The sequence below is a fragment of the Seriola dumerili genome, unplaced genomic scaffold, assembly GCF_002260705.1.
Source record: "Seriola dumerili isolate Sdu_G_001 unplaced genomic scaffold, Sdu_1.0 BDQW01000458.1, whole genome shotgun sequence".
NCBI lineage: Eukaryota > Metazoa > Chordata > Actinopteri > Carangiformes > Carangidae > Seriola > Seriola dumerili.
This window is the reverse complement of record NW_019174713.1, coordinates 611,219-624,065: the sequence shown is the minus strand read 5'-3', so window position 1 is coordinate 624,065 and position 12,847 is coordinate 611,219. Positions and strand designations below refer to the sequence as shown.

General features: G+C 45.1%; 1 protein-coding gene across 1 annotated transcript in view; it reads right to left on the bottom strand.

Moving 5' to 3' along the window:
* The window catches only part of LOC111234779 (unconventional myosin-XVIIIa-like), a 100,848-nt gene that overhangs the window by 26,656 nt on the left and 61,345 nt on the right, over positions 1-12,847 (bottom strand). Inside the window, exons 21-26 of the mRNA XM_022762967.1 lie at positions 10,859-10,987; positions 5,040-5,183; positions 4,449-4,538; positions 4,119-4,238; positions 1,557-1,668; positions 336-463 (exon numbers count right to left, since the gene is read on the bottom strand). Coding sequence (XP_022618688.1) covers positions 336-463; positions 1,557-1,668; positions 4,119-4,238; positions 4,449-4,538; positions 5,040-5,183; positions 10,859-10,987 — 723 coding nt within the window. The remainder of the gene's footprint in view (positions 1-335; positions 464-1,556; positions 1,669-4,118; positions 4,239-4,448; positions 4,539-5,039; positions 5,184-10,858; positions 10,988-12,847) is intronic.

The following is a 12,847-nucleotide window of genomic DNA, read 5'->3' as shown; positions in this document are numbered from 1 at the left end:
TGAAATTTCGAGCCAATCGATTTAATAGACGTTGAAAAAGTGAAAAATTTGAGTTGCTGGAGGCACAAGAGGAAAAGTCAAGAGGCCTACGCGTCGACTAGGTGAATGATATCAACAAAATTCAATGGTAATTTCATGGCAAAGACTGAGTGTTGATGATTTGGGAAGAGTCTTATCTCGCACCACGGATGATAAATGTATTGAAATTGATTTAATTCAATTCTGCTTGAAAACTTAAAATTAAAATCAATGAATTCCACAACACACAGAGAGAGTGACGCTGCATGGTGGTCGTTACTGTGTGTGTGTGTGTGTGTGTGTGTGTGTCCGCTCACCCTCCTCTCCAGCTGCCGTTTGTTCTGCTGCTCCACCTCCAGCTTGTCGTCAAACTCCTGCTGCAGTCTCTTCTTGGTGAACTCGATCTCCCTGATGGCTCGCTCGTACTTCAGCCTCCACTCCCCTCCTGTCACATCAGCACGTTCACAGTCAGCCGCTTATTTCTCCTCGGCTGCGTTTTTATAAGACTAAAAAATACCGTTATGACTCAACTTACACATAACTAAATGTGCTTCGAGTGACATGAGGAAGACCTTCATGATAGAGTCGCTGAGTGAAAGCAGCGCTCGGGTACAAACAAGCAAAGCTGTTCAAACCTACGCAACAAAAAGCCACTTTTCAACATTCAATTTTCAATCCATCACAAAGGCAGCCGGTGGCCTGACCGCAGGGGGCGGGGGGGCAGGGGGCCCGGGGCTGAATATCCTCGCTTCGTTTTTCACTTTTAACTGATCCATTTCTAAAGTACTCCTTCAGACTGGATTTTTCTTGGCTTTTGTCAGAGCACCAGGCGGACACACCACCCCTGCAGCTCCCACACCTCCACTGAAGAACACACGCTGGCCTTTTCTCTCAGAGTGAATTACCACTATTAGAACGTCTGTGTGGGAGTGTGTGTCCGTATAGTTCACACACACACACACATATACACACACACACACACACAACAACACAAGTTTGATGATACAAGCTTGTCAGGTGGTGTTCATCCAACCAGATGTTTGTTATTGTGACCAAATGAAGTTATTATTGTTGAAAGACTTATTGTGATCACCTTTCCTTTTTCGTCAATACAGTTGCTCTGTGTTTGGAAAACACTCACGGTGCAAAGGAAAAAACAGAAACTCTATTTTCTGTTAAAGTAACTCAATGCAACTGGTTTTTAACCTTCTGTGAAATTTTGTCAGACAGATGTTGATTCAATTTTGTTGTGACTTTTTGATTCTGTGATGAAAATGATCAATTAAGCCTAAAATGTTCCAGAGTTTCAACATAGACATAAACTTGAAGCTTCAACCACAAAACAAATATTTCAACTTATTTGAAATCTACAGAAGCCCAGAGAGGCAAGGGGACATTTCTGTTGCCAGGATCATTTTTTATCTCTTCATGTGTGAAAATAAGTTGGAAATTTTATCTCCATGACAACTGAGCAACTGTGCTGGAGTGTTTCTGTTATTTTGTCCACGGTGTCTATGTGTTGGAGGAGTGTGTCTGACCTGTGTCGTCATCATCCATCTCTCCATTGAGCTCCGAGGCCCTGATGAGTCGAGCCTCCATCACCTCCATCTCCATGGACTCCATCTGCTTCTTCATGCTGTCGAACTTGGCCTGGAGGGAGAGACAGGAAGAAGCTGTGAACACATCTGTCTCCGGAGGTGAACCCCGGACTCATCGTGAAGTGATAACAGGTGGTTTTTAATGATGCTGTTTGTAAGAGCTGCTGGGGTTTCGAGTTGAGACGTCACTCACGAGGGTCAGAGCCAGTTACTGACCACACACCGGTCCTGGAGTCGGACTCCTGTCATTTGAAGCTGTAACCGTGGGTTGAACCTCTCCTAGTGTCAGCTGAACCCAGCCAGTGGAGTAAGAGGCCTGACTCAGTGAGCCGGTCAGAACTGAAAGAGTCATCCTCTGCTGCCAGAGAAGTAACTGTCCACCGGTCAACGGGATGCAAAGGCCATGTTGCTAAGCGACTGAAAGGGCGAGAGCTTCACTGACGAAGTTGCTGCCCTATCAGAGCTGTAACATGTGGAGTTAATGAGGGCTGCGTGACTGAAACTCAAAGCTGTGCTGCAGCTCAGGGGCCGCTTCCTTCGGAGGCTGCATTCGAGGAGCGACTGCGTCACAGCGGCGTGACCAGGCCGTCCTACTTTTCCTGGACAATGGAGGATCCAACGGGCGGATCCGTCACGGCCCGGCCTATCCCAGGATTCATTGCACTCCGGTAGTGAAAATAATGTGGCAGCGAACAACACCGACACACAGCCTGAGGATTAGACTTTTAAATGTAAGTATTTGGTTTCAGCTCTAGTTCAACAGGTAACGGTACAAAAACCAACCGTCTCATTTCAGTTTGGTCAACGATGGTCCACACCTTCGTGACTTTCCCTCTGTGTGAATACCCAGAATGCTCCATTGTGCCGCTCCCTCCATCACAAACACAACAAGACAAGAAAAATCCATCCCACATTTCTAGCAGCCAGGCCATTTGTAGGCAGCCCCTCTCCACGGCCATCCGAGCAGTCACTGGATGAATCTATCTGAACGCCCCCCCCACCCACCCCCCCAACCTCCCACTTCTCCCCCCTCCACATAAAAATTGAGAAACAACTCATGTCAAAAATGTCAAATCGTGAACTAAATGGATCGAGGGAGCAGCGGTGGAGAAATGGCCTGACAATGTGATTTCAAAATTACAGCCATCACTGTGTCTGTGTGTGTTTGTGTGTGTGTGTGTGTGTGCGCGCGTGTGTGTGTTTGTGTGTGTGTGTGTGCGCGTGTGTGTGTGTGTGGCTGTGAGACACACACACAGGGGAAGCAGGAGAAGAGGCTGCTGGTAGATGACAGAGAACCAGAGTGAAGCTTGGAGACAGACTGCGTCCGCGGATGAATGACAGGATGGTGTCACTGGTGCAGGTGTCGGTGCAGTGGTGGCTGATGGGAGATTAAACACTGAGTGGATATAGGGACAGGCTCAGGTTCAATACTGCACTTAAATGCCATGTATACAGTCCAGTGAGAGAGTTTACGGCTGTGAAGTGATCCCTTCAGTCAGAGCTGCACTCAGCTCACACCCGGCTCCTGCAGTCTGACTTAGACAAATCGCAGTTGCATGTAATTTCATTGCAGGTGTTTTGTTCGAGACTTGCTACAACCCCCCCATCTAGCAACCACTGCCCCGGGGGGGGTAGTAAAAAGAAAGGAAAATTATACATAAAAAAAGACTTGTTTTCAGGGCAGTGCTCACATGTTCACTGCTGTTTTTAGGTCAAGACTTAAGGAGCCACAAGTTTAATTTCAGCTCCTTCTGATGTGTGTTTAGGGTCAGTGTGACATTAACTACTATCGGCTTTAATGTTTCCGTCATCTTATATCGCCATGACGATCACCTCCCCCTTCACTTCCCCGCTTTGATTTAGAAATAAGTTTTCTAGTATCTGACTTCCTGCTGTGGTGACAGCTGGATACTTTCTAATTGTCTCCTCTTCCACCGCTGACACGGCTGAAGCTGTCATGTCTGTGTGTGCAGCTGCTCGTGGCCGGGCGGCGTTCATCAGACTGAAACCAGCCAAGAGACTTTTTTATTAAGAGACCTTTTAGAGCTAAAATCTATGGGCTCTCTTGACCTTTGTAAAACTTCACTTAATTTGTCATCTCACTTATTGAGCGTGAGCTGAAAGTAGGATTTGAACCCTGATATTCATTAGATTTTAACCACTATTCTAAATGAATTAGACTTCCAAAAGGGGTGGAGCCTGCTGCAGTCAGAGGGGCGTGGTTGGAAATATTATTAGCAGCGTAGTAGAGTATTGTAGAGATTTAAATCAGTATTAGAAACATTTCTGCAGCGTATACAAGTCAAGTGATCTGCTATGTTGTAACTCTCTCATCTATGAGGCTCTGGGTGGGACCTGGGTATGATGTCACGAGGGGTGTGGCCTATTGCTGTTTCTGTCCCACATGTGCATTAATCAGACACACTACTCGTCAAACCCGTGTTTTTAGAGTGTAAAAGAAAAACAACAGTGAAAGTCGGCCACGCCCCCTCCGGTCTCTACCTGCAGCTCCTTCATGTCTCTCTCCAGACGGAGTCTCTCAGAAGTTTCGGTCTCCAGCAGCTGGGAGGCCGACTCCCCGGTGTTCCGCTCATCAGCCAGCTCTGATGACAGCTCTGTGATCTGCAACACACACACACACACACACACACACACACACACACACACACACACACACACACACACATTAATATATACCTTATAAGAGTTACTCTGTCAAGAAAAGAAGAATAGTCTCAGACAAGATCCAAATCCTCTTCTGTACACGTCTGTGTTCATGTGTGTGTGTATGTATGTGTGTGTGTGTGTGTGTGTGTGTGTGTGTGTTCGTACCCGACTCTCCAGACGGTCACTGTTGAGTCTCAGCTCGTTCCTCTCTTTCTCCACCTTCTCCAGCTTCTGCTTCAGCTGCTGAATCTCTTCCTGAGAGAGAAACGACAGAAGATGTTGATGCTTGTGACGACGCAGCAGATGAAGTGAATTAATCAGCATATAAAGTGATATTTGATAAATTGTAAGGGTGTGACTTGTGGGTGTTACCTACGTTCCTGCTGACAGAGATGATGCAGTCTGATTGATTAAATATTTAAACATCCTTGTTAAATCTTTAACACAAATCCGAGTTTTAGACTCAGACTGGTTAAAATTCCAGGTATTTCAATGATAAAGAAAGGAAATGAAATCCTGGAAATACTTTCAAGGATATTTTGATGCGGATATGTTAAATTTACAGCAAACTGCCGCAGACATAAAACTCAATGATGTCTACTTCTATTTAAAGTCTACATCAGCCTTCAAAAATCCATCAGTCTGACATTCCACCGGAAAGATGTTTGCTATTCCTGTTCACTAGCTGTGACTCTAGAGAAACAACTCAAAAGAGTGTGAGTGTGTGTGTGTGCGTGTGTGTGTGTTTGTACGCACGTCCTTCCCGCGGATCTGTTCCTCAGTGAGCTGCACCTCGATCAGAGGTCTGACGGTGGTGAACAGCTTCCACCACGGCCAGCCTTTGACGCCACGATTCTTCTTTATGTTCTTCTGGATGCAGCGGATGGCCAAGTCCTGGATCTGTCTCACACACACACACACACACACACACACACACACACACACACACACACACACAACTATATTAGACAGAAGAAAAACACAAGTCTGAATACAGTGTGGTGCAATAACACACACACACACACACACACTGCATTTGTACTGTAACCAAAGGGCACCGAGTGTTTTCCCATGTGGTGAAGTGTCTATAGAAGAAATATGGACGCAGTGTCTGTGATGTCACACGAGCCACAACTGAGAGAGCCAATGAGAGACATACAGTCATATTGAAGAGGGGACAGTGTCCAGCACTTTGCTGCCGTATTGTGACAAAGCGTTTTTTTAATGAGCCCCTGGTAGAGTTTGATTTTCTTAAACCTTGATTCAAGCGCCCCTCGTCACCATGACAGCGTGTTGCCATGCCCACAGTGCACGGAAGACAATAAGACCCAGAGACGGTAAAGTAGTGAAAGCTGCAGCTGTTTGCAGTGCAACAGGAAAATGTTCATCATCCCACAGGATGTTAAAGTCACTGTAAAGCTGCTCGGACACGAAGGAGAGTGTTGTTCAGCGTTTTCAATATTTTCCACGGACATGGATGAAGAATAAAGTTCAATTTTAACATTTTTTACTGTTCCAGTCCATGACACAAGAGCTTCACAGAGGCTTTGTCTTTCTAGTGACGTACTTCCTTTAACACAGAGAGTTGAGGCGGGACATCGATATTGTGGAGGATTGATCTTGAGTGTGAATCTGTTATGATGATTTTACATCCAGCATGAGGTCACCGCTGATGACGCACTGCTGTCCGGGACAGTGTCGACTCATCGGTATCTCTCCATCGCCGCCGGGGAGAGACTGTGGGACGGGAAGAACCAGCTTCTACTGAATGTTCCTCCCTGAGTGGATTTATTGGACACCAGATGTTTGCATTTGCATTGTGAATATTGTTTGAGAATGAAATAAAAAAAAATCTTTTCATGCGGCTTCTCGCAAATAAGACATGTTGTGCAAATCTTAAACTGAAAACCCTGACTGTTCTTTGATGAAGATTAATTTCCAACTCTGTTGCCATTTGTTGAAGCAAATCACGACAAGACAGTCTTTCCTCAGCCATTTTCTCCATGACAGGAGAAACCTAATCAAAGAGAGGACTCGTCAGCACTCACCCACCCTCTATAATCACGCGTGCACTAAAATCTGTCAGTTCTTTCCTTCACCTTCACATCCAAGTGCTGGTTGATTGAATGATGGCTGCACAAATTAAAGTGTCAGTGTTGCTCTGGCAGCTTGTTGAAGAGGCGTTCAGAGAAATCTTCCCTAACTGCAGGTAATCTGGAGAGCCATTCATAACACACAACCGGGACAGATTGCTCTCCGCAGTGAAGACCGGCGATGGAAATATTGCTCATCAGAGACACTTTCACTTAGTTACAGCAGATTCATAAACTTGTTTAAAGATGTGATATTCAACAACGTCTCAGCTTGATCTAAGTAGAAAAGAAGTCTTAGAAACATGAAGGCTTGTCATACGGCTTTAAAACGAGGAAGGATGGAAACAGCACTGCAAACATTTATCTTTTTCCTGTTTGTTTTTGAGACCAACATGTTCACAGCAGGACAGATACGTTTAGAGCAGTGGTCCCCAACCTGTGGGCCACTAAAGGTATAACAAGTGGACCAACAATTATATAAAAATATATATATAACTACCTTTTTAAATGTTTGAAAAAGAAATTATCTTTAAAAACATTAAAAATGTTAGAAAACGTCATCAAACAAAAAGGAAAAGCTGAGCGTGCTACACGTTTCCCCTGGTTTCAGTTCCATCCTGAATGTCTGATTGGAATTCTAGAAAAATTCGTTTTCTTACACTTTGCCTGAAACTACACGGAGCTAATATATTTTTACTTTAGTGAGTCTTCTGCTGTGGCTTGTGTCTGCTCTCTACTTCCTGTAGCTGCGCCTGAAAGAGAGTCTGATCCTCCGTCATTCAGTCTGTTTACATGAACACAAGTATCCAGGTTACTCAGGTAAGCGGAGGAGGTGTTTACTTGCACTGTAGTAACCTGGTTACTGCGTTCTGTCTTCAGGGAACTATTTAATGAGACTCAGTGCTGGTGTCAGGCGGAGGGATCCCCCCCCCCACCCCATGTTCCTCCACTCTGAACTGTTCCCCATGAGAACCAGGAGAGGGAGAGACTGCAGGGCCTCCAAGCAGCCGAGCATCTCCTCTGTTCCTCTACTCTTTCTCCAGCTTTCCTCCCTTTTCTCATTCTCCTTCTTCTCCTTCTCATTTATTTTCAGTGCTGTGAACGCCGCTCCTCCAGGCGAGGGGGGGGAGGGGGGAGGACATGGAAGGAAACGGGGGAGGTTCCCCAGAGCAGGCAGAGAGACTCGATGGAGGAACAAACTAATTGACTGCGTGTTGTGGCAATAGAAAGTGGGCCTAAGCAAATTTAAATCTACCTTTCTGAGTATATATGGGCGTTTTTATCAACCAGGAAACAATGAGTCAGCACAAAACAAATTAAAGTTTTGATTCGATTTCTCCTGCCGCTCCTTTGCCCCTCCACTGCCCCGTAGTTTTGCATATATACTCTGTTCGAAACCCATTATTGCACTTCCTACTTTCTTGTCAAGATTAAATGTCGTTGAACCCGTTTTGCAGAGTTTCTCTGTGTTCAGCTTTCATTTAAAAACACATTGTATTGCAAGAAAACATAATGATATGATGACAACGCTGCCAGGGTGTGTGCGTAGTATTTGTGTGCTGTATGTGTTGGGATGCTGTTGCGCCCCGAGCTCGAGTCTCAGGACACCAGGGAAGAGACTAAACAAAGACAAGACTGAGATGGTTCCATCTGGGAACAAAGGAGTGCAGTGCAGACGTGGATACAAAAGCTCCTTGGGTATTACATACGACATACTGCAGACTGCAGGAGCTGGTCAGTTAAAGAGAGAGTTCAAACTGAACAGGGGGAACTGGAACTAGCTTTCAGCCGCTGTGTTCCCCCGACCATCAGATCTGCACGAGCCGTGACTGGCTTCAAAAAGAAGCTAAAAACTGCTAAAAGCAATCAGGTAATTAAAAGAAGTATCTGACAGATTAAACTTTCTGTTCAACCAACATTAGCAACTAGTGGCTTTCAGTGGTCACGAAGACATGAACCTAGTCCCAAATGACATCAATTACAGGAGATGACAATTTACCCCGAGAGCTGAGGCTCAAACTGAGTCGTTCAGGGGCGACAGAGTAGTGAAGTGAAACCCAAATGCCCTTGAAAAGTAATTTCAGTTGGCAGGCCTGAGCCCAGCGCGGCAAGAAAGAATAAACCAAAATGGTAATGAGAGGAGGACAGGGACCCAAAGCGCACACACACACACACACACATTTACAAGATATACAAAAACTGTGTACCAACTGAACTGTGTGTTCACACGCGAAAAACTTCCACAAGCAACTTCAAAACTTCTGTGAAGTAATACACACACACACACACACACACACCCACACACACACACACACACACACCCACACACACACACACACACACACACACAAAGTCAACAGATCCCCACTGGCATCTTTAAGAGGCAGTCAATGCACGGCAGCAATGTTTCCACTTGTCAGGCTCACTCTGGTGGAACAACACACTCTCTCTCTCTCACACACACACACACACACACACACACACCAGACCAACAGAGTGCAGAGAGAAGAAAATTGCGAAGACAAAGTCCTCTACAAGGGTAACTTGTAAAGCATCCAAAAAGCTCATTTGGCTACACTGTAAAAGCTTCTCCTTGGGTTTGAAGTCCTTTTCATTTCACTGTGAAGCGTCTAATAAATCTGAAATGTCATGATGTGCCTTTAAAATAACCACAGTGACAACAACATGAAGCTCCCGTCTGAACGAGGAAGCAGGATTTGGGGTTTTCGTGAAGTTCAAACCCCCGGGTTTAACAGGTTTACCTCTTACATCGCCATGGTAACTCATGCCCCCTCCCCCCAGTCTCCACCTTTGGGAACTGAGGCTGTTCTAGAGCAAAAGGAGGAACGACCCAGTTTTAGTGTGGTGTTCCTAATAAAGTGCTCAGTGAGCGTACATCTAGATATACACTCCCCCCCATCGCCAATGTTTGATGTGAACATGAACTGAAGCTCCAGGCCCGTATCCGCAGGATTTTATGCCGTGCACGTGCACGTGCACGTGATCACTTGATTGGATAAATGCATGAGTGAGTAGGTGAACAGGTGTTTGGGCAAATTACATATTTTTGTTGATTATTGGAGTGAAAATGATGATGTAAATACAGCCACTGCAGAAAACACACATTAAAACATTAAGCTTTTCTTCAGATGTTAATGAAATGTCACGTTTTATTTCAGTAAATTAAGAAAGTGACAAGAGCAGTGTAATTACAGTAATTGTATATGCGCCTTAAAACGTCATTATTTTTTGGCTGACGGTTTTAAATCCCCGAGAGTCTTTCTAGTCTCTTCCTGCAGATCACGTGAACTCTGAATTATTTTATATTGTTTAAAATCTACCTGCAGATTCTCAGTGCTCACTGTGTCCTGCTGTAGGACCAAGCCGCTTTTCACCTTCCCTTTCATTCAGTCATCGGCATCCAGAATGTGCCGATATTTAGCGGACACTGACTTTTATGATGAGGTCAAAGGTAAGGTTTCCTCTCGTGTCAGACGGACCTTCCTCCAGGTTCTTTGCAGTCATGTGATGTTCTGACTTCCTTTCTGTCCGGCAGACAAACAGTTTTATCTCGAGGTTTTCTTGGTCATCCAGATTTCGTCTCGACTTCCACACTTCCCATAACTGTCATTTCTTAATGACATTGCAGATTTCAAGCCGGAAGAGCTTTGATGTCTTTTTAAAGCTTCTCTGCTTTATAGGCATCAATTAGCTTCTTGTTCAGACCCTCAGTGAGTTGCCTGAAGAAGAGCCTGTGTCACGGTTTGAAGAGTCAAGAGTAATTATCAGATCTGAAACTGTCATCGGGAATTGTCAGCTGATGACAGTTCTTGACCCGCCCTTCAAGTCCTAACGAGTCACTTAAGGCCCAGTGAGATCTTGACGTCCTGAGTGAGCAGAAAGGTGCCCGAACTTTCATTTTTCCGTATTTTATAAAAAGGAACAGTGCAACTTTCAGGCCTGTTTGGCTTTGGCAGACTGACAGTTGATCACCGGGGAATCCCAGATTCACTGCAACAATAGAGCGTCGGTTCAGCGGGGAGGGGAACGAGTGAAATGACAAGAAGCCACGAGGAAATAAAAGACGTAGCTTGAGTTCATCTCAGAGGAAATCATCTTACGACTGCCAGCTTCGTGCTCTCTCAAGACTTCTCTGGTATTTTCCTCAGGCCACAACAAATAAGTATTCCCCAACAGTTAATTAAGAACTTATAGTCCAAATGCCACAACAGCTGCGACTCCATCTTACCTCTTTACACTATAGAACAGAACTATCATGAGACGATGGCATTAAGCTCCGTTGATTACATTAACCATGTAGTCAAGACAGGGGTTGGCAGATGAGGACAAAACCACCTTAAAATAAATAAATATTCCTCTAGTAAATACCAGTTTTATAAAAGCCATGGTGCAATGTTGGAAACACCAACACCCTTCAGATACACCGGAGTGATCCCAGCCCACTCAGTGCCACAGTCTTACCTTCCTCTTCTTGAAGGCCTGTCTGGCCAGGTATCCCCTGCAGGCAGCCTGGAACAGAGAGATGTTCCTCCTGGTCTTCACGTCCCGCTGCTCCTCCAGCTTGGACAGAGTCCCTGCTCTGAAGAACACCTGCAGGAGGACAGGGACAGATAGGACAAAGTTTTTTGAAGGTAAAGATACACGATAGGTACAGTTAGGAAACATCACTTCCCAACTTAATGTGATTGTAAAACTAAAAGCTGCGATTTCAAGTGGATTTTAAGGGTTAGGCTTTGGCACACAGACAGAATCGGTGCGGACCTCTGTCCAAATATCTGAGCGCTTATAAATGGCAACACGCCAACCCTGCACTTAAGAATTTCTCAGATAACTTAATATCCAATCACCTTCAAGTATTAACTAGTGAATGGGAACAGAGTGGATTCTGAATTCCCCTCCATCAGTTTATGTCCTCCAAACTTTAAACATGACCAATAAAATCACTGACCTCCGACCTGCAGCTGGTAGGCCTACAGCACGGAAAAGACACATGAGCAGCAAACTTCTAAAAACATGACTGGTGGTGTTAACCGTGGTTGGAGTACCCGACGAGCCGACCAGGTACAGATCCAGGGGTTAATGGGGTAATCTAGGAGATGTGGATCAGAGTTCTAACTCCAGTAAGGATATCATATCCGATCGGGTTTTATCTTCAGTATGTATTTACAGCTACAGCTGCACAGTGCAACACACATCAACCATTTGATGTGGGTCAATTGAGGCCTGGAGCTCACACTCAACACATTATGCAGACAGAAGAAGTCGTCGAGCAGGGACGAGTCAATCCGGGAAGCTAATGTGATAAAATTGCTGCTCTTTTGAAGCTGCTGTGTGTCGCCTCTGGGAAACAGCATCCTGACAAGACGCCACATGCCAGCCCGTAACGCAGGCTTTTACACAGAAAACAATGGGCGTGGGTGTTTTGATATTTCTGTTTGACCCTCTGACGCTTTCAGCATTGCTGCCGAATACTTTAACAGGCTTGCGTAACGCTTTGTCTACTGCCGTCTAGTGTGGTCAACACGTCAGCTGACTGCACTTTGTGCGTTTTAGCTGAGTTTTTCTGTCACAGGGAGCAAAGTAAAATATTATAAAAGTAGTTTGTGGGAAATGACGACATTAGATCTGATCTATCATGCAATGATGTGCAGGAGATATACTGCTATTGCTTTGCCAGGAAACAGGGGGAGGTGCTCACAGGTACACAGGAAGTGAGGGGTTACTGGATGACGACTGGAGCGTAGATTTTCAGCAAAAGCTGAATTATTAATTAGCATGTTTTTTCATCTGTCCTGAGTGAATAAAATCAGACAATCTGGAGATGTTTTTCAGACAACAACCACCAACACTGTTGTGTTGGTGTTGTATTGACTGCTCAGAGAACTGACAAGAAGTCGCCCAGTGTTTGAAGAGATGCCACAGAGGTGGTCCGTCAAAAGGGCTCCGTATGTCCTGTGTTTATTTTGAATATTACCTTACATTGGAGCCAACTGACAAACTGCAGACCTGTTTTCACTGGCAGGAGATCATAGATCAATCCCTGTAAATATCAATCCACGCAAATCTTCAAATGCAGATGTGCATGTTTTCAATGTGCTCTCACTTTGTAAATGTTGCCCAGTGCTGCTCAGAGCTTGTGTTACTGGTTCAGTTCTTCCCTGTGCACAGCAGCTGTCTCACTGATTTTCCTGGCCTGATCATTTTAGTCTCATCCAGAGAGGTTCCGGCGTCTTTCATCTCTTTTGCTGATGATCTGGGCAGCAGTGCTGCTTCCTGAATACCAATGAGAGCACAGTTTCATTTTTGACTGGAAAAGAGTGACGGCCGGCTGACACTGCCCCCCCCTGTAAAAAAAAAAAAAAGAAAAAAAAAAAAAACCTACATCAAAATGCCTCCAACTCCTTCTACATTATTTGTGTCTGGGGACGGACACGTTGCTCTGTTCCTCGG